Source organism: Bombus affinis, chromosome 4 (assembly GCF_024516045.1).
Source record: "Bombus affinis isolate iyBomAffi1 chromosome 4, iyBomAffi1.2, whole genome shotgun sequence".
In the NCBI taxonomy this organism is placed as follows: Eukaryota; Metazoa; Arthropoda; class Insecta; order Hymenoptera; family Apidae; genus Bombus; species Bombus affinis.
In genome coordinates, this window is record NC_066347.1 from 14,183,954 (window position 1) to 14,210,578 (window position 26,625).

At 37.3% G+C, this 26,625-nt stretch overlaps 2 protein-coding genes across 8 annotated transcripts in view; one reads left to right on the forward strand and one right to left on the reverse strand.

The window, feature by feature from the left end:
• Positions 1–26,625, reverse strand: part of LOC126915533 (FH1/FH2 domain-containing protein 3) — a 241,471-nt gene that overhangs the window by 20,012 nt on the left and 194,834 nt on the right. For 2 of the 4 annotated variants that reach the window (XM_050720280.1, XM_050720281.1), the window contains exons 8-17: positions 25,124–25,255; positions 22,578–22,914; positions 21,260–21,890; positions 14,975–15,133; positions 13,755–13,937; positions 11,645–11,764; positions 8,325–8,459; positions 7,272–7,414; positions 5,722–5,989; positions 5,215–5,332 (exon numbers count right to left, since the gene is read on the reverse strand). In XM_050720280.1, the coding sequence (XP_050576237.1) occupies positions 5,215–5,332; positions 5,722–5,989; positions 7,272–7,414; positions 8,325–8,459; positions 11,645–11,764; positions 13,755–13,937; positions 14,975–15,133; positions 21,260–21,890; positions 22,578–22,914; positions 25,124–25,255 (2,226 nt within the window). Of the gene's footprint in view, positions 1–5,214; positions 5,333–5,721; positions 5,993–7,271; positions 7,415–8,324; positions 8,460–11,644; positions 11,765–13,754; positions 13,938–14,974; positions 15,136–21,258; positions 21,891–22,577; positions 22,915–25,123; positions 25,256–26,625 lie in introns of all 4 variants that reach the window. The other 2 variants (XM_050720279.1, XM_050720278.1) reach the window with 1 other exon arrangement.
• LOC126915539 (protein mesh-like) lies at positions 2,348–26,538 on the forward strand. 4 transcript variants are annotated; one of them, XM_050720299.1, is made up of 6 exons: positions 2,348–2,790; positions 3,391–3,626; positions 3,737–3,924; positions 3,989–4,304; positions 4,559–4,790; positions 26,407–26,538. In XM_050720299.1, exons 1-5 carry the CDS (start codon positions 2,373–2,375, stop codon positions 4,751–4,753), a joined length of 1,353 nt encoding a protein of 450 aa, XP_050576256.1. In that variant the 5' UTR covers positions 2,348–2,372; the 3' UTR covers positions 4,754–4,790; positions 26,407–26,538. The 4 variants fall into 4 exon arrangements, with proteins under 4 accessions (XP_050576256.1, XP_050576258.1, XP_050576255.1 ...); XM_050720301.1 differs by lacking the exon at positions 26,407–26,538 and adding an exon at positions 13,694–13,822; XM_050720298.1 differs by lacking the exon at positions 26,407–26,538 and adding an exon at positions 6,806–8,007.

Genomic DNA, 26,625 nt, shown 5'->3' on the forward strand with positions numbered 1-26,625 from the left:
ACGCGTTATATTTCCGACCTTTAAGGAGGACCACGAGAGTTTTGGCTAGCTAGCCATTCTTTCACCTGGGCCAACTAAATCCGAAACGTCTTGAAAATGAGAATTTTTTCCTCTCCCTCTGTTTAGAATGCGTCGTTGAGAAAAGAAGGGATAATATCGAGATGGAAAGAAGAAGTTCATTTTTTAGGTAAAAAGAATTGAAGCAGAATTTTGCTTTTTGAGGGTACAGTTTACTAAGAGATGCTCATGGAATTCGTGAATTAATTTATGACTTCAAAGTATTCGAAATATATTCGTAAATTATATTTATATTTTATTTTTATGTAAATTATACGACTATGTGGATATTCTTTATGTCGTACAAATTAAACAGACTTCCTTGCTCTATCTCAAACGAATTAAGTCCTCCTATATTTTCTGCTTTGCATCACATCGATTAAGCAATGAAATGATTAATCGTTTATCGCAGGAAACTCTGAAATTATAAAGTACCGGGCGAAAATGAACTCCGTAGATAAAATGTACTTTATTTATCCGCAATTACTACCATAAAACCCGTAAGCGCAGTACCATTCATTTAGTTTTACATTCTTTTCCACCTCCATCACTTTTCAACGCCATTAATTCGCCATCGAAGGCGTAACGAGCTCGTATGATAGTGCGAGTCACACACGAGCGCAATAAATTTCTCTATCGTACATGCAAATGAAATTAGTAGCTTGTTCCATGGGGCTCGACGAAAGAACAGAGGGAAAAAAAAGAAGAAATATGAAAACGTAGCAGTGATTTCTGCTCTTCGATCGAGCACAACAAGCGATGGTATTATTTCGTTCTATTGCCCCGTTCTGTATTCTACGTTATCGCCGAGCCAGACGTCGCGTAATGTAGAAATATGAAACTTGTCGGTGGCAGGATATTAGAATGTTTCGATCGATGAACGATGCGGCACACAGAAAACGGATTTATGTTGCAAATTGCGCTTTGATGTCCGATGGAAGAACGAATCGAGCAAATATTTCGCGCGATACTATGTTATTTAGCTGAGAGTTTTCCCGTAGAACATCTTTATCTTTGTTTTTCTCTGCTTGTTTGTTACTTTTTGTCGCTATACTATATCATATCAATAACAGTAATACGCGTATCAATCGTATTATCAATTATTAACTGCGGACTTACAATGTACTTTTCAAAGAACTTTTTCTTAAGTAATATTGAAAAATACTACATATCAGTCGGAACAGTTTATTTTATTATAAATAATGTTAATAATGCTCAGTTTAATAATCATGTTTCAGTTTAATAATGGAGCGTCCGTCTCTGCAGTATTACATTCAAATCACTTAGGTGGATCATAAAATGTCATCATAACTTAAAAACAAAACCATAGGAATATTTTTCTTTATCCACCAATTTAAGTATTTCGTAGTTTTTTTTTTTGTAATACGTGCTATTAATCGAAAATATTTAGAATATATAATATAGCTCTTTCACGAGCATTTGTGAAAATACCGATGCACAAGATACAATTGCAATAGAAAAGAAATAAACAAATATATTTTTAAGGCTTTTGCAAAATCCTCATTGCGATATAGAATAAAATTTCTTATAGAATTTATTTTATTTATTTCAGAATTTATTTTAGAGAATAAAAATTACTGCAAAGAATGAAAAGATTACGGGAAAAAATGCAAAACTGTATTGTTTAAATATACTTATACAAAGCATGTATAGATCAATACATTTGAAGCCTGATAATTTCTTGCATTCAGTGTTTTAATAAATATTAATCAAAATTAGGCTTTGTGCAATTTTAGGTCAGCGCAATAAATTACATGGTATTTGAAAATTATATTCTATAATTCTGTTATCTCACTTTGTAGAGAATCCAATTAGCAAGCAATATTCTCTTCTTTATTTTTACGTTATTTTTCACGTAGTATCTTCTACATGTGCTATTATACCTATTTTTTATTGTAAAACGCATTTACCTTGCGAAATTAATAGTAGCATGATTTTTTGCCACGCTTTAAAAGTGAGTATCGTGAAACACATTTATTTCACAAATAACGCATCGTTCCAAAAATATAATAAACATTGTGCATAATAACTTTGTAATTTTTAATTAAATAATTAAATAACAGCACTACGCAAAAAAAAAAGATAAGAAAAAAGACATTCCGAGTCGGCAAATAATAAAGAAACTGCCGACTTCGTTTCAATCGGTCGAGTTTACCTTATCCACTTGTAGCAAGAAGATAAATTTTATCACAATATTACTGATATCAGTTCCGTTATTAGTAGTCGTTACCCGAGTTCAGGCTCAGTCTCTTTTAATAAATTAAACAAATCGGTGCAATGTACTTCTACTAAAAATGCGAAACGAGTTTTGTATCGGTGTTTTTGCTTTTCCAAAGTCGATCGTTTTCTGCTGTCTCCTCCTTTTACTGAGCAGTCAGATATCAGCGCAAACTGAGAATGAATCGTTCGAGAATGCGTTCGGTCTGGATGAGACCCAATCTATGGATAATAAGAAATCGATCGCCGAAAGTAATAAGTATACCGGACAGATATCTCCGATAAGAAAGCAAAGTTTATCCGGACAAGCGGAAGTGAACGAAAATGGAGGTGATCACGATGACAAGGACGAAAAGAAGAAAGGGGTAGAAGAATTTTCGTTCAATGCCGCTGACAATTCTGACCAAAAAAATAAACCTGAGAATGAAATCACACTTTCTGACGACTTCTCCGATAAAATTGTCGGAAGAAAAAATGGAAAGTATGCGAGATACGGTAGGTGTCTCGATACCAATGGGCGTGATCACTATTTGTTTTTTTTTGTTTGTGCAAAAAATATAAAAAAATAAATCAAGACAGGATGTCTTAAAAATTTTAAGAGAATCTTGCCGTGAAGAAAAGTTGCACGTAAACCAGGCACATTTTTCTCTTAGAGGTGTAATAACTGATTGATAGATATACTATGTGTAATTTTGCTATTTAATTCGATTAACGCATCAAATCTTATCTGTTTCATCAGACGAATCATTGGATCGTATCGTTGTCCGTTTCGTAACGCGCTTTTTCAATCTTTCTTCAATCTATCATACATTTCTGATATCTGAACTAAAATTATTCCCTTTTTTTCTACTATTACAATTGGCTTAATCTAGATGATCGCGTTATGATTCATACAGACACACGTCGTTCGTTAACTTTTGTTTCTAAAGACATAGTTGCGATATTAACAGAAAATCCGCAAAAGCTAGTAGCAGTATTTTCATTTTCGTATAAAATTATTAATTAAACTATTAAACGATTCAAATGTTCGAGATTATCGCACGTGACATCAAATATCGATACCAAAATAACGGAACTGTATGTGTATCCTTACAGATTTATCGGAAGCAGACAGATACGCGCCTCATCCGGATGATTCGGTTCTAAATTATGTTTTAACGGAGACTAGACTGAAAGAAATTCGATCGAAATTCATGTATTGGTACATCAACAGGGGTGGTAGCAATGACGATGGCGATTATCAAAGGGAAATCCAAGCTTCGATGCCACAAGTACACAAGAATTTCAATTTTCAATTACCATTCTTCGGGTTCAGATTCAATTACACCAGAGTACGTTGCTCTTTGTTATCTCCTTATCAAAGCATCAGTAATTAATAGCTAACCTGCCAATATTAATAAATCCCCAAGTGTCCGTTTAAAAAATACATCGCACGTTACAGGTATCGGTAAATGGTTACTTAGAATTTACCGACCCTCCGACGCATTATGCTTACCCTCTGGTGTTCCCGGTCAGAAATTGGCCAAAGGAGAACGATCCTAGTTTTATAGGAATATTTTTCAGTAAATGTCGCATAGGAGAAACTCGACCAACAGACGTAGACCAGAGGAGACCTGGCGTATACTTTAGGTAGATTAAAAATTACAAAAATTATTAAATAAAACATTGAATCGATCACGAAAACGAATTTTAGAGTCGAAGAAGATTTGCAAAGCAGAACAGATCAATTTGGCGTGGAAATGCGCGAACGTCTCAAATGGGATATTCGCGAAGGAATGAATGGAGCCGAAGCCTTCGAGCCTAAACACGCAGTCGTAGTAACATGGAAAAATGTGTCGTTCGCCGGTGGTATCGATAATTCCCTGTACAAAACGAATACGTTCCAAATGGTCTTGGCCACGGACGAAGTGAACACTTACGTGATATTTAATTATCTGAATATTCAATGGACCAGCCACACGGAAGCTGGTGGTGATACTGTGAATGGAGAAGGTGGAATCTCGGCATTCGTAAGTCCATTCGTATCAATTTTTATACACGTTTCGCTCTTTAGTACTGCACTAAATAAATATCGATATATTAGACGAATCTTTTGTTATTCTTTGGTATAAAAATTTCGTTATTTATTTAAGAACATAATTGCTTATTATTTGAAGATAGATTTATTGTCAGGTATATATATCAATGATAAAGTGTAACTCGAAAAGTTTCTATTTTATAATTAATCGGTTGAAATTAATTAACCATTGTAACCTACGTACAGGTCGGTTTTAACGCCGGGAATGGCACAGGGAGCTACGAATACGAGCCCTACTCACAAACGTGGATGATCCGCGATTTAACCAGAATGGGATGTGTGAATGGTTTTCCAGGACGTCATATGTTTAAGATAGATGACGACATAATGCCTTCGGCATTTGGTTCGAGGCCACAAGGGTCCTGCAACTTTGGCTACTAAGTTAAACGAATTACTAAGTTGGTTACTAATTGGTAATGTAAGTAGAATCTTGTATAACATTTATCTAGATAAACGTTGCTCCTAAAATTAATAAATATCCACTGAGTTATGTAACGGAGTGTACGAAGGTATCTACCTTCTGCAAAAATTACCTTTTTGAAAATGGAACTTCCGTAAATAGCTTCGCGAAACTAAACCTTCGCATGGAGGGTTTGTTCAATAATTCATAAAATGCAAGTAACTTACTAAAAAAAAATTCCGATTATTCCTTCGGCATTCAGCATGACTACAAATTAGAAATATCAAAAGAATTCCCAGTAAGCAAATAAAATAGCATCTACTAAATAAAAGAAAAAAAAAGACATGGGTTAGGCTGTAAAAAAAAAAGAAAGGACAAGCGAGCTCGAAGAAGAAGATGAAGGAGAAGAAGAAAGGCAAGCAACAGTAGAAAGGAAACTCACCGTCTTTCCTCTGTCTCCTCCATGTACTGTGAATACTTTCGACGTCGGAGATATCGTTTTCTAGCAGTTGCCTGAGCTTCGCTTCCGCGCAATCCTCTTTCGACCAGAATTTACCAACCTGTAACGATCAGAGTGGATGTCGAATTCACGTGAACAGGCTGAGTGGTTGAAAAACGAGGGATGGAAAGAAGGGGGGGGGGGCGTCAGTTGGGTAAGAGATCCGCGTACGTTCGACGATATCGCGACAGAAATGAAAACGGAGACAAGCGGGATATTAATGCAACGGTAGGCAAGAAAAGAAATTGATTCTCCCCGCGGCAAAAAAGCAATTTATTCCCCTCGCCGGAGCGCACCATAATGCCGTTCACGCTCCGATAACTGTATTTGATGAGAGAGGAAAGTGGGGCCGGCCCTTCTGAAAGATTTTCAGCGGCCACCGTCGCCGCCTCTGCCGCCGGTCCAAGAAAAATACGAGCACCGGGAGCAGAGGCACCGCTTGTAACTCACCTCTGTGATCATCTTTCCCCTGGTCTTATTTCTTTCACGGTGATTGGCTTTTTTCTCCAGCTGCTGTATCACCCGCTCCCGGGTGGTTCTGTACTCGAGCGCGAACTCGGACACGATCCGGCAAAACTCATTCGGCTTCGTGCCTTGCACCCTGTGCAGCGGGATCCCCAGCCATAAGATGAATTTGTGGAATCGATTTATGATCCGCTTGTGCACGATGCCCAGCACGATTATCCTCTCCGCACAGTCCGCCAGGAAGTCTGACATTCTGCTTCGACAAACAGCATTCAGAAATCGGAGATTAATGCCACGTGTAACTTGCTGCATCGTATACAATGAAATAAGTTTTTTTATATTGATTTATGAGACTATTGTTATTGCTGTGTTTGCGATATCGATAGTTTCTATGCTTCGATGAAATAGGATAGATAGGATAGAAGAATTCTAATCAATATCTTGTATCGTGAAGATGCATTTTTCATGTTGATTCAAATCAACGAAAACGCGACGTCGATAAGTTTGAAAGGCTGGATTCGCGGATTCTCCCGTCCCATCGTTCCGACGAATCATCGTGTTGTGACAGCATTGAATATCAAGGTTCGCAAAAAGACAATCACCAACGGTCATTTTTTACATGAAACATTTCCATTACTCCGGTACGTTCGAGAAGACTGGAGATCAACGTAGACGATCGCTTAAACGAGTTTCAGGCAAAAACGAATTAACCCGGCCCGACATTTAGGCCGTCCCGTTACACTTAATTAACGCAGCGGCCACGCCAACCAACATTAAGCAGACGCTTCACCGTTGAACAAAATATCACTGCGATACACAGTAGCTGAGGAAAATACTCGGGCATTTACTACAGAACTTTTTTATCAATATAAACTTAACGATACGGTGGATTGATTTGTGTTAAAAAGGTGTAGCAATTAATTGAATTAGCAATCGGTTGATTTCATCTTCCAGTAGATATTACATTTTTTTTAAATAAATTTTTCAAATAAATTCTTATCATATCGTATAATGTTATATCGATCTGTACGAACTCTATTCCATTTCTATCAATTTCTTGTCTCGCCAGCAACGCACAAGTTAATAACCTTAACTAAGGGCAAAAGAAAATGATAAAAAGAGCGAAGAAGAGCTTACCGAATATAACCGACATAGATAAGGACAAGCACGATGGAGGGGGATGAACAGATAAAGGCTCCGAAAATCCACCACGAAGTAGAAACGGGATAAGATGAAATAAAATAAAAAGGGGAAAAAATAGAAGGAGGAGGAAGGTTAAAGGGGACCAGCAGGAAGCAGGAGTATGGAAGGAAGAAATACGCTTTCGGTAATTAATGGTGGTGCCATTTGGAACTGTGCCAGTTTTGCCACGGGAAAAAAAGTCTGCCACGAATTTATCGAACATTGTACGAATCTTCGGAAACTTCAAAACTTCGTGGAACGAAGTTGCCTTCTAAAGGCCAGCGAGGAAATACGATCTCCCTAGATCGAATCGATCTCGTCTGACGACGTACAATTTCGACTTTGGTACTTACTTGACTTTCATCATCGTGGAACCATCATGCTTCGCGATGAGCTTCAGGTAGTCCCAGGATGCCTTGCACTCGCTCTCTAGTTTCTCGATGTTTGCCGCGAGCTCTTCGAAGTCGATTTTCGATGCTCTTGTCACAGCGCCGATCTGAACAAGATTCATAGACTTTTCTTGATTTCGATTTTCAAACGACACGTGTATGAATTATTCTGCATGAAATAAATATACGAACGACTGGGTGGGAAAGCGATACAAATACAATTTCTCTTAGGAAATGCGCTATATAGAAGAAAAAGTTTTAAAGAAAACGCAGGAAGACTTTTATCCTCCTTTAGTAATCGAGAACCTGCGAATAATTATATCTGGATTCGCTTGCACGATAATGTGACTAATGATATTAGTAAATTGACAAAATATGATTTCTATGTAAAAGAATTTTCTTTTATAATTTTATAATTGCGCGACAAATAGGATAATTAAATAGCTTCGAACTTATGAAATTTGCTTCTATAATTAATTTTGTTTTATCGTTAAACTCGTCAGTGCTACATAAAGGCAAAGCGCTACATTCATTGACGCTCGTAATTTGCAACTTGTAATTTATGGAACTTCGTTAATTCTACTTGCATTGCGCAACAGAGCCTGTAAAAATGTCTTTAATGTATCGAACCAGCCTGGCTAAACTTTTCAGCCATGTTACGTTCGTTTTAACAGAATAACAAAAAAATACCGAGGCTACACTTCCGAATACCAGTATACTCAAATTGCTTAAAATAACTTTACTTCGGTAACAACAACAAACATCAATTATAAATTATTTGCGACCGCAATTACACCGGAAATCCGAAATTCCTGGGGAGCGCTACAATTTCGCGAAACACCATTCGTAATAGTTTCCGGAGTCGAAGAAGAAGTTCGTCTGGGACACGAAGTTCCCGTTCGCGATTTCGCAAATGTAGCGCTGGTTATTCGGTTTCTAGCGAACGTGCATAGCGACGAAGCGACGAGACTAAAGTTTTATCCGGTTCCTTCGACGCGGAAGTAAGCTGCCTCTCACCTCCGAATAGAGATCCGTGGAATCCGGAAACTTCTCCATCACCATGTGGCAAAGGTGATGAAGCAGCGAGTGCTTGTGAACCGTATCCTTTACTTCAGGTACTTTGGCGAGGTATTCCAGCTGAAAGCCCTTCACCTAAAAAAGAACGAAGCGACGTTTCAGCGTTACACAACGTACGGAATATCGTTCTGGCTAACTTCTACGTTCCCGCTGGTACAGGCTTTCCGCCCGACGCTTCTGGCCACTTTCGCGCGTAACGTGATTGCTGCGAAAACCCGGAATCGATGTTGACCACGCGCTTCCAACTCGACGAGGACGGCATATCCGATTCTGCCACGTCAATTTCTTCCTTTCAACTTGCCGTTACTTTTTCGTTTATACTTTGTTTTAATTTTTTTCTTTCTCGTTTTTGACTCGATGAAAACGACGAGTGGATACAATTGAATGAGATTCTGGTTTGTTTAGATTCTTTGACCAGATTATTTTTAGCCTTTTTCTCGTTGGATTTAATTTGCTGTCAAATTATGATTGTCTGTGGAACGATAAAAGGGTTTCAGGTGAAATTCTAGTTTTTTATATTTTTTCGTTCAACTTTTCCTTATTATTTCCTTCGATTAAATTTCACCGCCTTTTTGTATTAGGTCATCCCATAAGCTCGTGCCGACTTTTGTGTATACATTTCATGTGTCGATTTGTAAACATACGGCGATAAGGGTCCAATGCACTTGAAAAATGGGAAGAAATTGTACAACGAGAGGGGGATTACATTTTTTCATGAAACTGCAAGGTATGTAAACAATCTTAACATGTATAACCGCTCGAAAAACGGAACGAACTTATGGGATGGCCTAATAGCTACTATTTTATTGTGACGATATTGTAGAACGATCGAGATTATAGAACGAAATGTAATTAATTAATTTTAATAATTAATGGAATTTCGTACGCTGCTGGAAAATCAAATAATATCTGTAGAATATTTATGTCGAATCCCCGGGGTTGTTATCGAATAACTCGCGGTTATCCGATAATTTACGCTAGACTGATTTATTTAAATCGTAGTAAAATAGAATGACGGATCGATTTGAGAGATCTCGTTGCGAAGGTAAAGTACGAGTGTACGTTACCTGACGACTGGATGCTTGTTAGCACGATAATTAATTTACGATTTTTCGCTTCGAGAATCAAAGTGTAACTAATCAATGCGAACGTTTGTGACTTGTTTATTACAAAATCAAATGAGAATTCCAGCTCTTTGGAATGCGAATTGCTGATTGACTGTGAAATTTTTAAAAGTTCCGATGTTATTCGTCTGTAACATACTATTAAGGTAGAATCAAACAAAATTTACGAGCACGTTATTTCGTTAATTAAAAATGTATACCCTTTTTAATCGTATGAATAAGATACTCTATAGTGCAACTATAATGTCCCTCCATGAAACGTAGATAGACAAACGTGTGAAAAATTCCGGAAGTTTTGTAGTACGTATAGAATAAAATATACGTATAATACGATAAAAGTTCATTGATTCCTGTTATTAGGTGTAATGTTTCGTTCATATATACTAGGTTAAAAAGTTTAATAATAATATGTTTTGCCACATATTATATATACTATTATCTTTCGTCAGTTTAAAAAGTACTTTAAATTTGATTTATAATCTAGAAATTGAAGAATTCGAAGAAAACAAGATTATCAGCTATTTTTATCGTTGCCTATTGGTTTTCAAAAATCAGTTTAATCGTGCAGGCAGTATTATACGTTTTTATATTTATATTTCGTCTATCAATCTTGTATTATTTAGAAATAAAATTGCAAGATATAAATTCTATTACAAAGAACAAAACCACCGCAAGTTCGTGTCCATAAATGACAAGTTAGATTAAGTAAAGTTCCACTGTATAATGTTCCAGCTCTGTGACTGAAAAATTAGCGAATAAATAAACTTTCATTATGGACATTAATCCGCGGCATAGCATTTGGAATTATCTACTTTCTATGAATTTGCATGCTAATATTATCGCGATTAAATTCATATTATTTGCATCACGACGATCCTAAATTCGAGCAACGAGTTTCATTTCACTCATAATTTCCCCCGTTAATTCACTGTAAAACGTGAGAGAAGGAGTTGAATTCACGTGAGAGGCAAATATCTGGGCCACGCGACAATTTCGATGATCGAGCGTGTCGTGTAAAAACACGCTCGAGAGCGGCTGATAAGAAATAATTAGTGCACCATTCAAAGAACCACGGTTTTAATATATTCGAGCGGAAGCAAACGATGACGAGTGAAAAGAAATCGTCCAAGATCGAAATAGAATCGCAAAGTATTCGTCACGAATATTCGTGCGAATGCTCCATTTTTACATTTCATATCGTATGCCCGGCTATCCGGAACATGAAAACGGCCTCGTGTGGCTAGAAGCATCGTTTATCTACTTCAAATAATATTTTTTACCTCGTTTTTTCCTTTTTTTTTTTTGTAGACATCGCAACGATATGTTTGTAGCATTCAATTTTGAAATTTATTACTTTTTATATTTGGGTGCTCCGAAGGTAGATCGATGTATTTTCGCAAAATTGTGCGTACGAATTGTTTCATATGTTGCATATCTGTGATTATAATCGCTTGAAGCAAGTACTTACGGATGATTTGGCTGAATATTTATATTAATTGAAATAATAATTATCAAACTGCATAAGAATCGAGTCCCTCGTAAATGAAATGGAATAACAGTGTTGCTATTGACAAGAAGAAAGTCTAAAGGAATTAAATATCCGCATCAGAGGTACATAAACATAACCAAGAATGCTAACTTTTATATTTCAGGTAGTATAATAATAAATAAATAAATTACTTGAAATAATAATTATCAAACTGCATAAGAATCGAGTCCTTCGTAAATGAAATGAAATAACAGTGTTACTACTGACAAGAAAAAGGTCTAAAGGAATTAAGGATTCACATCAGAGGTACATAAACATAACCAAGAATGCTAACTTTTATATTTCAGGTAGTAATAAATAAATAATAAAATAGGAAAAACTTATATAAACTTGTAATATCAGCAGGAAGTTACAAAGTACATCGACCATTATCCATAAACACTGATGTGAAAGAACAAAATCTAGACTACTGACCAATGGTGCTCATATTAAGGAAAGTGCATAAACCGATACTCGTCCCTTTTTCCAAATCATCGAACAACGATCACACGAAAATCATCGACGCTGATGGATATCGATTCGGCGCGAACGACTGATTCCGACTGACGGATTAAGCGGATATCATTTGGCTGGCATTCAATACCTACCTCATTTCCGTTGAGGAATATCCCGATCGAAAGGAGCGTGCTCAGAATCCCGCGGAACGTTTTATTCACTCGCAGGGTCTCCATTCCCTGCTTCAGATCCATCAAAGGGTCCGCAATTTCCTGAAGTCACAAAGGTGGTTCGCGATTATTTCTTTCGAGCCGCGAGTTCTCTGGCACGCTGGCTGGTTCGTTGTGCTCGTCTGCGGTTCCATTTTTGTGCATTCGTCAAATCGCAAGCTTCTTGCATATCTTTTGGTCCTTTTTTTTCTTTTCACGAATGTGACGTACGAGTGTTTGCGTTTTCTTTTTCTTTTTTTTTTTTTTTTTGGAAGGGTATTAATAGAAGTAAGGTGAGCGTAATATTTGTTAAATATGTAAAAGTATGCGTTGTATTTAGGATGCGAGGTGAGAAAATACAAAAAATAGAGTAAGTCTGTGTTATGAAAGAAAGAAATTGGTTACCCGTAAGAATTCACATGGAGTTTGAAATCATTATGAGAAAGATTCAAAAGTATCATTGAATTATGATATTAAAAACTCAAAGTATCTATAATATTAATATAGAAATATCGATCTTGATCCTCTACCGATGGTTACAGATATATGTAGTTATAAGTATGATTTGACAATCATGTGAATTTTGAAAGAACTACAAGATTCCATTAGATATATTTCTTCCCATGAAATATTTTTCTCGATAGATTGATAATTTAGAATACAACCTTTATTAATAACACGTGATACAGACAAATACGATTGTGGTTATCTGTTCCAGTGGAAATTAGATTTCTAAAAATCGAGTCAAATTTAAAAATACCTGCATTAAAAGAAGTCGCGCAAGAGATAAAAGAAAATTGAACAAATTCTACGAACGAAAGCAACGAACAATTTCTCATACAATTCATTAGACAACAGTAGAAAAAACTTGATAAAAGATGAAGTAGGCATTTGCGTTGTCAAAAATACATTCAACGAAACAAAGAACGAAAATAGCGAGAGAAAGAATGAAGAAAAAAGAAAATACGATTAAAATATGAAAAATGAAAATATGAAATAATACGTGGCGAACTAACAGACAAAAAGAATTCTTGCTCTGTCACGGTCAAGGCGTTTCACAGGCTGGTGTCAGTCTGTTGCTTTTCAAGGAAGCGGCGCACACGTTCGATGCGGCACACGATCGTGTATCGGAATTCGCCGTGTTCCCAGCGAAGAAATCACGTGATTATGCGAGGAACGTTCCCCGCGACTTCCTTCCCCGCATACCTGGCGTTTTTCCTCGTCGCGGTCTCGCGACTATCTCCGCGGAATTCGAGACGAGATTCGTGAGAAATAACGGGCCAATTCGAACGCCATTACGCGCATTCGTATTCGACGATGCTTAATAGAATCTGCATTCGAAATGTCATGCAGTTTCTCACGGTGAAGCGTATTTATGGTACGTCTCACGACTAGATTCGACAAGCCGGAGACCAATAATCAACCGATCCGTATTTCGAGTAGCCTGTCTCCTTGTTAATCATTGCTTATGCATCTCTTATTATTCCTGTCATTAAAGTCGAGTGTTTTCAATACGCTAACGAGCTCGTTGGATCTTTTATAAATGTTAGTAGGTTCCGTCGTTCTAAGTGCATGATCGTTTTAAAATAGATGAACTCGTTAAATGAATTATCATATAAGATTGAAGATCTTTTTCGCGGACTTTTAAAGAAGACGAAACGATATCGGAGGTGTTTGAAAAATTAAACTACTATCTATGGTTTATACATTTTTGCATATGGGAAAGGAATTATACATACTTAAAGTTCAACATTTTTAAGTTCCGTCTCAATTTTCCACAGCTTATTTTTTTCTTCAAAATTGATGTTCGATGACTTATATGAATGAATACCATTCAATCACCTTCAAAGATTTCAACCGATATGTTAATTAAATTTATACGTTTAAATTTCAATATTTGTTTAATATGATATTATTTATAAGATTAATTTAAATCCAAAGTGTCCAATTTATGTGAAAATTCCTGACCATTGAAGGAATTACGATTTGCAGTTGAGCGAGCCAACGAACCACTTGGTCATCGATAAGCAGTAGTTAAACTCGAAAGACTCACCTTCTCCGAATTCTCAAAGTCCAACTTGAACGCCCAAAGTTTCAACCTGGCAGGCAACTCCGAGATAGAGGCCAAAGTTAGAAGAAACTGCTCGGCCGATCCCAAAGGTAGGTCAGGATTGGCGGCCTGCGCCTCTTGTATCCTGGACCTCTCCTCCTCGGTTGGCAGCATCGTCAAGAGTTTCTGTCGCGAATGGATCCGAGGACAAAGGATAGGAAACGAACGAAGAAGAAAAATGAACAGGAAATTAGAGAAATTAGAAAAACCATCGAAAAAAGAACGTACGTGTGTTTCAACTGAATCACAGGGTCGACCGTGAACTAAGAATTTTGACTTTTACAGTCATAATTTTAAAGGAGATTTTTAACGAAATCAGGATTCTGAAGTACATTCCATTTCGAGGAAAAAATTAAGAAATCAATGGGGAAATGTTAAAATACTTTCGATTTGGACATAATACTATATAATATTTTCAAATAAATTGCTCTTCGTATAAATAATAATATTCTTATAGAGAAAATAGCTTATATTATTTTGTTCGTGTAACTTATTTGAACGTAACTCAACAAGAACGAAACATTCTTACGAAGAAAATAAATTATTTCTAAATAATACCGTGCAGATAATTTACTAAAAATTACTATATTGAATTCTAATATATACATATCTATAAATTAATAAATATCTATTAATGTTTATTAAAGACTAGATTCGTGAAATGATAGCGAATCGAATGTAATGATCATGCCTGTTTGAATCGATTCAGATCGAATTATATCGAGTTAATTGTACTAGATACCGTATAGAATGCTTCAGAGATCGTTTCCAAGCGTATTTTATCTATTATCTTCTCATATTTGCAAACACACTGAAACCAATCTCTGACAAGAATCTCTAATATTTCGATCCATGTTTGATAGAACAGAATACTATTAAGCCTAGGATAAAATTCCTTTTACTTATTTTTATTCAAAATTATGAAATATTAATTCGCGTAACTTGAAAAATCTTGTAATGAAAAGAAATCTGCTAATGATCAATTTGGCTTAATGTCACACTAACAGGGATCGGTATCCTGTATATTCTTCATAGTTTATCATATTATATGAACGTGATGCGCGTTCGTATAATAAAACTATTGTAAATACCGCAAACGTTCATTAAATAAAAGGAATGAGAAGAAACAAAAACAAAAAAAAAGATAAATCACGCGATCTTACCTCGATACCCTCTCTGTTCATAATTGTTGCGTCCATTTTCAAGATCGCGATTTTAATAGATTTTGGTAGAGGCAACTTAGTCATCCCGATATTGATGGCGTTTGATCGTTTATGGTCCAACACGATGATCTCCTTGTTTTTGTTCATCTCTTGCTGTTTCTATTCGACGACAAAAATGAACAAATTAGCCACTGGTAAAGGATAATGCTCGCGTTGCTACAACTTAAAGACGTTCGATGGTCATGTCTGAACACTCAAAAATCATAAAATTTAATTAAACACCGTGCACATAATGGTTTTGGAACGAATAAAGGAGAGACACGATTTCCAGCTGAAATTTTATATATTAACAATCAAGTGCAGGTCAAATATTTGCTCGCTAAGGAAAGGGAAAGAGAAGCGCGCAGGTGGATGAAAATGCGCTGAAAACGTATTTGCTCTTGATGCTGATCAATCGGTAAAATATAAAAATATCGTACACTGTCAGCGGAAACGGAATTAGTAGAGCGAGTTCAAAGCAAACACCACCGGTTACTGTTACGTTACCGCTGTAAATTACGCGGAAGGATAAACAGAGATGGAATACAGGGCGAAGGGAAATCGAAAAAGAGCGTTATAATTAGCAGAGACGAGGCGATGCAATAGCTACCGCGCCGAGATTAATCACTTGAAATATCCCTTGAAGGAAAGTCAATTAGCAATTAACAATCTGCACAGAATTGAAGTACCAGCATACACACAACGGATAATTTTATTTCAGTGATTCGATCGGAGTAATGTGTAAATGAATTTACATTACCGCGTTCATTAGTACCAAGCGTAAATTAAAAAGGAAATAAAAAAGAAGAGAAAACGAAGAAAATGATAGGAGACTCGGAGAAAAATGAAAAAGCGCGTAGAAACGAAGTTTGGAGTTAGCAAAAACCGGCGTTAAGTGAAGTTAAGAAATTAGGACTCACCTCCTGTAAAATTCCAGCATGCCATTTCGTTCATTTTTCGTGCGAGCACCAAGAATATTGCAAATAATACAAGAAAAGATTAGTCGTATTGCATTAAACCACCATCACCACCACCCAACCACTATTCACCGTATTATTATTATTATTATTATTATTATTATTATTATTATTATTATTATTATTATTATTATTATTATTATTATTACGCGCGATCGTTATCACGAGATTTCGTTACTGTTGCGAACGGTATTAATTTACGACGTGTTATTGTTAAAGTTACTTCTCATTAGACTAATGGAGCCTGTAATATTATATTGTACCAAGATCGTAATCATTCGTGTGCATGATCGTCTCGTGAAATCGCTCGTGGCAAGCGCGCGTTTAACATGATGTAACATGAAGATAGAACGCAGCGTGAACGCAGTTATTATTTTTTATGGGCATTTTCTCTCTCTTTTCACAGCAAATCATTGGGATATATGACCTCGATGCTTACAATTTAACCGTGGAAATTAAAAAATGGAACTCTCTTTATCAATATTTAAAGCGAATATCAATTTTCCAGGTGATTGATCTCTGTTAACTAGAATAATCTTTAACTTCGTAAATTTTATAAGGAATATTGATAAGAATTTCAGTTGGTAATGCATTCTTACCACGAGTTCGTAAGTAACGTAATTTCGTTTCATACTCGTTCCATTGTTCCATTCTTGGTGAAAGAATTTTATCTTTATGAATAACTGCCTGAAATAATTCATATAGACGTTCATAATTCATAAAAGTGTAACTTGTGTTTCTGAAAATTCCAGCCTTCATCAACAACGGAAAACGATTTACCAGAAACTTCAATTACCAAAGAAATAACCTCTTTAGAATAAATGGTTATTTCCAAGAAAATTACCATTACTTAATACGTTGAACGGCATGAAGAGGTCAAGAGCGATTGACATTACGCGAACTTGTCAGTAACGTCATGAGGTTTACGAGTAATAACCAATGCCAGACATGTAAAATTCGCTTGGCAGCCAACGTGTTCACTAACACTTTCTTATCGGCGAACACGTTTATGTCCATCGAGCTTCATTAAATCACTTCCATAAAATTAAAACAGAGAAGGAACAGTTAATCCAGTAAAGCACGTCCAAAATCTTCCTGCCTAATCTATCCAACGTCTATTTTCTTAAGCTTCCAACATCCTATAATTTTTCCCGATTCACGTCTCCTTTTTCAAAGCTGTCCTTCATTCTGTCTCGCTCGTCTTTACGGAAGTCTCGACGGACCCTTTATCCGGCACTAATTATTGCCGGATTCCGCGAGGTAGATGTAAAGGTTCAAAAGAGTCGGGCTGGCAAAGAGGAAAAGGCTCGGAGAAAGCACGACGAAAGAAAAGGATGGAAGGAAACGGGGCGTCTGAAGAAGCGGTGGATCACATTATGTCGGCGCAGTGCGTGTCCATTGGCTCGCGACGCGATTCAAAACGTGGAACGCGACCGGGCAAAGCTGATAAACCCGGCATGTAATTACGTCAGCAATTAGCGACGGCTGTGTCGTTCACGTGGAATCTTTCAGCGATCGTCGAGAAGAATTTCCACGAGGCTTTCAACGAGGAAAAATTTGATTAATAATGTAAAATGTACAATATACCGCAAGATCGTAGCGATTCGTCAAACGATCAAATTTTAATAAAGAAGAAAAAGGAACAAAAATACAGCTTACAGCAACAGGCTCTGTCTATCAGGTCGGCAAATCGAACGAAATGGCGAATGAAAGGCGAGGAAAGGTGAGAAGGAAATACAAACGCTCAACGGGATTTTTATTTTCTTAAAGTTTCGCCAAACCTTCTTTTTTTACCTGCCTTTTGCTTGGTAAAACACGAAAGCTCCCGTAGGGATCGAAAGATACGGGGATTCCGCGACACCGCGACAGACAACCAGTCTCGGTTCTGTTCTGTTGCTCCGTACGCGATCGAAAATAAAGCCGTTTAGGGTAAAGCGGTTTAAAGGACCGGCGGAGAGTAACTCTGTTGCAAACGGTGCCGGATTAAACGCGTAATCCGTGTCAAAGGCATCCGGAGAAGCCGAAGCGGGATCCCTGTCGCGTTATCTGTCCACCAGATAGTTAAATGCTGGTAGAGAGTGTAACTATCTTCGCTGGGATCGACATGGCGCTAAAGATGCAAAGATGTGCCTACTACATTATGTTATGATGAGCGAAATGAAAATAGAATGCAATATTATAAACATTGTCCCAGTTTTCTCCGATTAAACTTTGTTGCTATATTCTACGAGCATAAATAAGAGACAGATATTTATATCGTGAGATATCACATATGGATATACAAAATATGTGAAGACAAAAACTAAACGATACACTTTTAATGAATGGAACACGGAGACATACGTAAATATCTTTGTGTAAATGGTAGATTGTTATATTCCGTTGCGGCAGTTTCGTTTGTGCTAAATTGTAAGGTTTAACAAGTGCAGTGGAATGCTTGTTTTCTTCTTATAGCAAGACTTATGAGTTTATCGTCAACGAATAAAGAGAGAAACTTCAAAGAACTGGCGTTGTTAAATGCTACTATAGAAATGTGCTTCATTTTCATGAATCAAGTTTTTGTTTACCTTCTTTTAAAAATGACACGTGTATCCAAGTACTTAAAATCTTTATCTTAGAATATACAAACATATTATAACAAACAACGGGTTTACAGCATAACAAGAAGATTCTTTTCCTAGATCATACGTCTCTTTTACTGAAGCAACGACGAAAGATAATTGAAATAGTTAAATTTGTTAATTATATGTATCGTATAAATTGAATACTATAAAGATACTCGATTCATCCACAAACGACGAGATTTTCTAATTACATTTAAGTAGCACAGTCGAATCAAATACATCGTACGTTTCTCCACACAATAACTAACTATTCTTGATCCTTTAAAATTCTCTTTAAAGTACGTGGCCCGTGAACGCGTTCAAACGTCTAAACGCCACGGTTTGAACGGTGCCCTGTGATTTTAACGCCTAAAGGAAGACGAAAAAAGAGAAGCCGAACGGAGTTCACCAAGCCTTTAATTCCTTCCGTTATCGCCGAGACACGTACGAAAGAGGTCGAGAAAAAACGAGGAAGAACTGTGTATTTAATGCAATTCGCAGCGTTCTATTCCGACCGAAACGTTCCTCCACTGTATTTAACGGTTGGCTCCGTGGTTAGTAGGTGCTCTTTATTCAAAAATATCTCGAAAGAAACTGTTTGAAAAAAAGGAAGAAAATAAAAGAAGAATTCTCGACTAGAGGTTAACGAGACAATAATTACTGGCGTATGGGGAGCGGAGAGAAAGTTTCTCCGGATTGGATAATGGCCGGATGAAAATTTCGGCAAATGTTTGCTAATTAAAGCAACGGTCACGAATTAAATGAATTCCCGGGTGAGAATAAAAGATTGTATTTTTAAGCAAGTGCAGTTGAAAATCTTGTAAACGATTGACGGAGAATTTAATTGCGAAAGATAGTTCTTGAGTTAGTTGTTTTTTAATACATCACTTTATAATATCGTGTCTGGTAGTATCTCAAACTTATGGTCATGCTTCGACAAAATTTACTTTCAATCGTGACTCTGACTTTAATTTTTCAAAATACAAATCTGTAAAATGCAAGTTACGTATAATGTTCCAATATTTTGGAATAGCTATCAAAATTGGTAACTGCTAAGAAATTACTAAGATAAGAGAATTAAGCTGATTTCATTGAAAAAAATGATGTAGAAAATAAGAGAAACAGTTACGTTTACTAACTCGATTGTTTCAATTTTACACGCGTTAAAGATATTTTGGGAAACAACGCACAGATACACGCAATATCTTCATCGAGCCTTAAAATCAACGAATCTCCAAGAGAAAATCACCAAAATGAAGGATCAAGTAGCCCAAAAACTCCCTGACTTTGCTACTTCAAAGGATTCATCCCCTTTAACGGTGGTAGAAGCAGCCGGTTAACCAACCACGTAGCTTTGTGTATTTTGGATTGTGCATAGGCTGCCTGTGGAATTTCTGCGCGATGAAAAGCTTCTCGCGGTAGAGACAAGCGAACCGGATGCTGAACGTTCACCGTTCACCACGTGTGCCTCAAGAATCAGGCGTCGGGGAATGATTAACATCGTCGACGTCGGGCAACGTTCGCTTCCTCTCGTCGGGACAACGGCGGGAACGAAACGAAAAAGCAAGAAGATTCATGGGACGTCGGAAAGGTGTCGCTTTTTCCATCGAATACCCGCGCGGTAATTAAATTTCCTGTCTGATGGCGTGGCGCGGTGGAATTTTGTGGAACCGCGAACTAGAAGGACGATGCCGCAGCTTTTCGTCGACAGAAATAACGAAAATAAACCGTATAGAAGGTATTGTTGAAAATGGCGAAGTTATGAAGCTCGATGGAAATTCAATTACTTTTTGTTGGCAGAAGGGGGATTCGGCACATCAGTTTCGATAGTGCTCAGTTGAAAGGTTGAAAAGGCTCTCTTTTTTCCCAGTCGCTTTGTATTGGTGGAAACCGCTTGCTGTGAACTAGTATTGTCTTTTTTTTTTGCATATAGTATGTTTGGCCTGACAGATTTCAAAACGAACGAGAGGCTCAATTGATTTAAGAGTAACGCGTGTTTCGATAAAATCCTTGTAATGTTATTATAGTTACACTGTGTTAATCCTTTGTTTTGTTTAGTATTCACCAACAAAATTGTTCTATACATACAACAAACAAGAATATACACAGGTAAGATACACCGACCATTTCCATGTTAAATCATAGACAAATTGTTGCCACGGAAAGATCTTACATCTAGCGCTAAATTCATTTTCTATTCTAAATTTATTTTCTAATTCGTGACAGTTCGGTCGCGCCCTTACTTACACTTCGATATTTATTTTCCTCTTTTATTTCGAAAGTAGCATCTTCGTATACGTACTTCTAGAACTGCAGAGCCCACGAGACGTCCGCAAGCCGTTCTAATATTCGAAGCACAGTATTGAAAGTATTTGAACACTTCTTGAAACTTTTCATGAACATGTTACGTGAGTTATACAAAACACGTTCAGCTACTAAGGTTCCAAGAAGTTTTGTATAAACCACGCATTATATCCCTAAAAGTTCTTTATGACAAGTGTCCAAATACTGTCGTGAATCACTCTACATACATATGAAACACCGACGCGAGGAAGAAATATAAGATCTCCCCAGAGGGAAAATCCCCTATAGATAGCCGTACCCGCAGGAAACAAGCTCTCCCAGAAAAGAGCAACGACGAAGCTCAAAGAACGAGAGCTGCTCACCTTCGTGATGAGATCCTTAGCACGGCTCTCGAACAGGTGTTCGAGCTTCTGCGTGTCAACAGATACTGGCGACAGCTCGTCCCATATCATTTTGTTTTTGTCGAGCTTCGACAGTATGATGGGGTCATCCCTGACCTCCTTCCAGAACAGCTTCACCGTCTTTTTACTCTTCTTAGTGAAGGTCGGCAGTGGACTCTTTGGAGCGTTGTTGGAGTCGACCGCGGTCGGTGACCTCGGCGACTTGAGATTCACGCCGAACAACGGTGGAGGCGCTTGCGGTACGGGTGGCGGTAGCCTCGCCCCTAGAGGTGGTGGCGGTGGTGCCCGTGCGCCACCAGGAGTCGGAACCATGGGTGGTGGTGGCGGTGGTACGCCGTTGGTCACGTTCACAGGTCCAAGAATGTCAACTTCGTCGTCGGAATTCAGATCGGTGAAGTCGAGGTCGCAGAGTTCGAGTGGCCGCTTCAGTTTCTTAACCAACTCCTCCCAATGCAGCTCGTTCTCGGATTTCTTCGCTTCTTGCAGTTTCGGCAGGCTGTCGCCGGTAGGAGACTTCAGCACGTCCGCTTTTGACTTGGACTTTGCCAGACCCTCCTTCGCCTTCGAGATCAGACCGCTCATGTCCCCTATCCTGAGGGTGAAGAAGAAGAAGAACATTGCGATGACGGAGGGTTTGAATTCTGGGGATACGTTAGGTGGTGAGGCTTGAAAAGTCGAGAAGATCGAGTTCCACTTGTTCTCTTTTTTTATCGAATGCGGACGTTATGTTTTAAGACGTCTGTAGGTTTCACTATTTAGAGGTGTGTTCTTTTTTTTAGAAGAGATCACGTTAATAAAATAACGTCAATGGTAGTTCAGTGAAGTTTGAGAGAAAAGATGGGTTAAGCATAATCTTTAAAAAGAATATATTCCCATTTATTATCGTATATACCAAGAGATTTCGCTAATATCAGAAAGATTATAACAATCTAGCAATCTTTCTAAAAGTTATCTTGGGGCGTATTGTTCCACTTCTGTTCGTATATTAATTTTTAATCAGCTTCGAAATTTTGATCGAAGATCCTTTTGAAACAAGCGTCCGCGAGATAAAATGACAAATTGAATGAATCGTTTGAAAAGTTTTAATTCTAATTTGTGTACATAAACCTAATTTCGATGTGGGTCTATAGTATTCAGGAAAATGTTAACAAAACGATATTTATCTTCCTGATAGCAGAAAGAAGAAATCATGGATTCTGATCCATTTTAAAGCGAAACGTACGAACAGTGTTTCCTTAACGAATCTTAATCTTTTCTACGTATCGTATAGTGAAATTACCTGGAAACCTTCTCCTCGACCGGGCTGCTCGGTATAAGATTTTGAGCGGCCAGCTTTTGTGTGAGATCCTTGACGGTTCCTTCCCTCTTCAGTTGTAGAACCACTCGACGATCCTCATCCTCGTCGGTGTGATTACCCTCGTCGCACTCGACACCCTCGTCCGGGCTCTTGCCGTACCATGGTTTCTTCTCCTCGGAGTCAAGCTTGTTCGCAGCATTCATCAGAGGCGTCAAGTCTTTCCTGCTGTTTGTCCTGGATAACTTATTCGACGGCGAGTCCGCATTTCTTTCGTACGACGTGCCGTTAGTGTAACGCAGGCCGTTCGTCGCGTAGGGACCTTCAGCAACCGAAAAGCCGTTCAATTATTTCCAATTAATTAATTTATTACTCTCTACGTTGCTTATTACTGTTTTAGTAGATAATTTGTTTGGAATTACAGACAATAATTTGACTATACGCGTACTATATTAACTTGTTCACAGATATATTTCTTTACAATTCTAACGTGTTCTAATTTCGTTGTTTTGTTTCGAGGTCAGAGATCATAAGTTTTGAAAGCTTCTTGAAGTCGAATCTTCGAAGAATTGTAGAATCGATGTTCACCGAGTTACGCGGAGAGAATCGAAAGCTTAGGTTTGACGAGGATCGCTTAAAAATGCAAACAGAAACTGATCCTCCAACTACCACCCGAGAAACTAGTCGAGAGAAACTTCAAACAGCCCATGAGAACTATACACAAACATCTTTAAAAGCCTGGTAAAGTTACACAACTGAAAACATGGGTTTCTCGCGAGTTAAAACGATACCAAGACTCGTTTATAACTCGTTAACGCTTGCTACTATTTTCTGTTGAACGGAAAATGAACAATTTCTCAAACTATCGGTTAAATTCTACGTGATTTATTTCTTGAGATTAGGTTTTTCATACAGAATCTCGATCATAGTATGTAATAAAATTGTTATTGAAACAAAATTAATAACTAGGTAAATAAATTAATAATCAATCAAAATATGTCTTTCATTTCTTCAAATGTAACCTTTGATACAAAATCCCAATTATAATATGTATTTAATGAAATTTGAATTGAAATAAAATTTTGGATAGAAATACAATTAGGAACAAAATTGAATCTAGATATTTTTATTGTTTTATAAATTAGTAGAATTGATCGTTATAACACTGGTCAGTATATAGCGTTTAAAACAGAATTACAGCAGCGTATCTCATAAATTGCGTGTATCGATTACTTCCTGCCGATACACCGGGCTTTATAACCTTGATCTAACCTCGTAACATCTTTCTTAACTTTTTTGCATCTGTTCAGAAATCTCTCAAATTCGCACTTTTCTAACATTCCCCAATCTTTTATGATGAAAGACATGGGACCTATCTTTAATTATAAAACCTACGATTATAATAAGTTTCCAATAAAATCTGTTAGCTTAAAAATCTCTTTCAGACTCTCGTAAAAATTATCAAATTGCCTTTCAGGTTGGTAAATATTTTAGAGTTATGTAAAAGTTCGATGGTCGAAAATATAAAATCTACGATATCTATTCACATAAGATTTCAATCAGATTATTTCCTCTTCCATATATTTTTGCTAAATTCTGTATCTACCTAGCTATTATATAATCATCGAGTCATTCGTTTAAATCAATTTCCTCCGAGAAGCAAAAATTCTCTCGTAAATTTCGATAAAAGTATAGAGACGTAAACTTTGTACGAATATTATTCGTTTTATCATACAACAAATTCGTATACCGTGAAAATCCGATAAAGCGAACACGTTAAACGAAATTCTCATTACTTCCTCATTAACCCTCAGAGTGCTGAATACTCGCGGCCTATGCGGTCCGTACGGACGGCGCGCGGCTAGTGCTGACGATCGCTGTGGACGGAATACTTTTTCGTTAGACTGAACTCTATTGATTGACTATCCAAAGCGCAAATCGTAATAAGTTATAGTAATTCTTTTGCACGAGATTAAATGATTCAAAAGCGTTATTTTTTTAGTATTAATTATTTATTATAAACATTGGAATTTATAGTTAACTAGAATTTGGGTAATAAACTAGAAAACAATAAACTAGAAAACTAAATTTAGTAAATATCACACAAGTTAATAATTCAGTTGTGTGTGCAAAATTTCAAAACAATTATCGATACATAATCCGACATCGCATTTTCTGCATTCTCTTATTTTTCACACAAACAACACACTTTCTTCTTGATAATTAGATGCGACCGTCCGCGAAACAGGTAGACAACTGTTATAACGTGGCATTATTGGCATTTGTTTACTGCCGTTACTAAGAAATGCATTTACATTTATCTCACACAAACGTAATAGTATTACCTCTGCGTAGGTGTTCGGAAAAATTGACAAACCCATACATGCATCCTCAGTCCATGCCGGGCACTTACAGAAAACGCATATATGTGTCCTTAGTCCACATCGATAGCTTTCGCCAAACGCGTATATGCGCCCATAGCACTCTAAGGGTTAATGGTAATAGTGAAACGATAATAATCTATTACTGACTTTCCTGATCGTCCGAGGGTACCACAGATGCTCGCATAGTCGCCGTGGCCTCTTGCTGTTCCCTGATAAAGCTCCTCTGCCTCTCAGCTCGTTCCCTTCGACGTCTTAACGCCGGTGTCACGCCAACGTCTACTGAAAGCCGCAATAAATCACTTCTTTCCTGGTCCGTTCGTCGCCAATATATATACGCGGCCGATCATTTTCCGCGTGTGGAAATTTATCAGACGCCGAACCGCTTATCGCACGATCGTTTTCGTTCGCCGTTGAATCACACTACCACCGAACTTTCATTTTGATTTATCGGCCGCGGTACCAATTGAAACGTCCCTCGACGACAGCCACTATAAATTCTGCTCGTCACGCGCGTCATTTCTTCGCGGTTCGAGCTTGCGCCAAAAATACGCGGTGTATCAATTATTTCGTCGACCCTATAGTTGATGCGACGCTCGACACCGTATCCTCGATTATTTCATGCATGTTACTGCCAGCGAATCGGTTGGAAAATTTCACGTAGAATTTTGTGAACGTTCGTATAACGCTGTTTCACTTAGCCATTCTGTGGAATTTTATTCGATTGCCGTACAACGATTCTGCACAACGGAGAACATTCCTCGTTAGTGGTTTATGTAAACGGCGATATACGAGCGGCTTAGGGAGAAAGTGGTACGAGTGACAATTCTTAATTTGAAAATTGTGGATGAAGTTGAAGCATAATAAAGATAAACACGGATGGAAATATTGCCTACTCATATACATTCTTGACAGTCTTGATGCAAATCATTCTTTACGAAGATAAATCACAATGTCTCAACTGTGAATTCCAAGCTTCGATGCAATCTTACAAATGGCGAATGGCAGAATTTTTTCGATCGACCAGATTATTTCAACGCTATTAATCATTGTCCGATGTCCTCCTCCAGTATCGTCTTCAAGATTGCTATCTTCTCTACAGAACTTTACAAATCAATAATATCAGGTTCAAACACTCGTAACACCTACATCAATTGTGAATGCCGAATAAGAATGCTTTACTGTACCGATTTCACTTCGTATAATGTTACTACAGTTCCTGCTTCGATCATTTGTGCCTTTTTATGCAAATAAAATCAAATAAAATCTTCTCAATAAAATAAAATAATAAAAATAACAAAGACAATGTTTGTACCAAATAACTTCTAGCATCTGTATATATTTTTAACTCGTTTTTATAAAAAAAATTTAACAGATACAACTTACGCAGCAATCTAATACCTTCTTTAACCTCGTTTTTTTTCCTTTTTCAGAAGTTATATACAAATGTAAGTATCTTCTTCGTCGGAAATGTTTTTGCACTTACAAGAAAAACCTAAGAACGCTGGATCATCGATTGAATTGAAATTTTGTAATTCAATACAATTAATAAAATCTCATTCATGCGTCGGTAGCAGCGAGTGTGTTAAACCTTCTTTTACTAACGGCAACGAATGCAAGTGATAAAACGTTATAGAAACGTAATGAGGTAA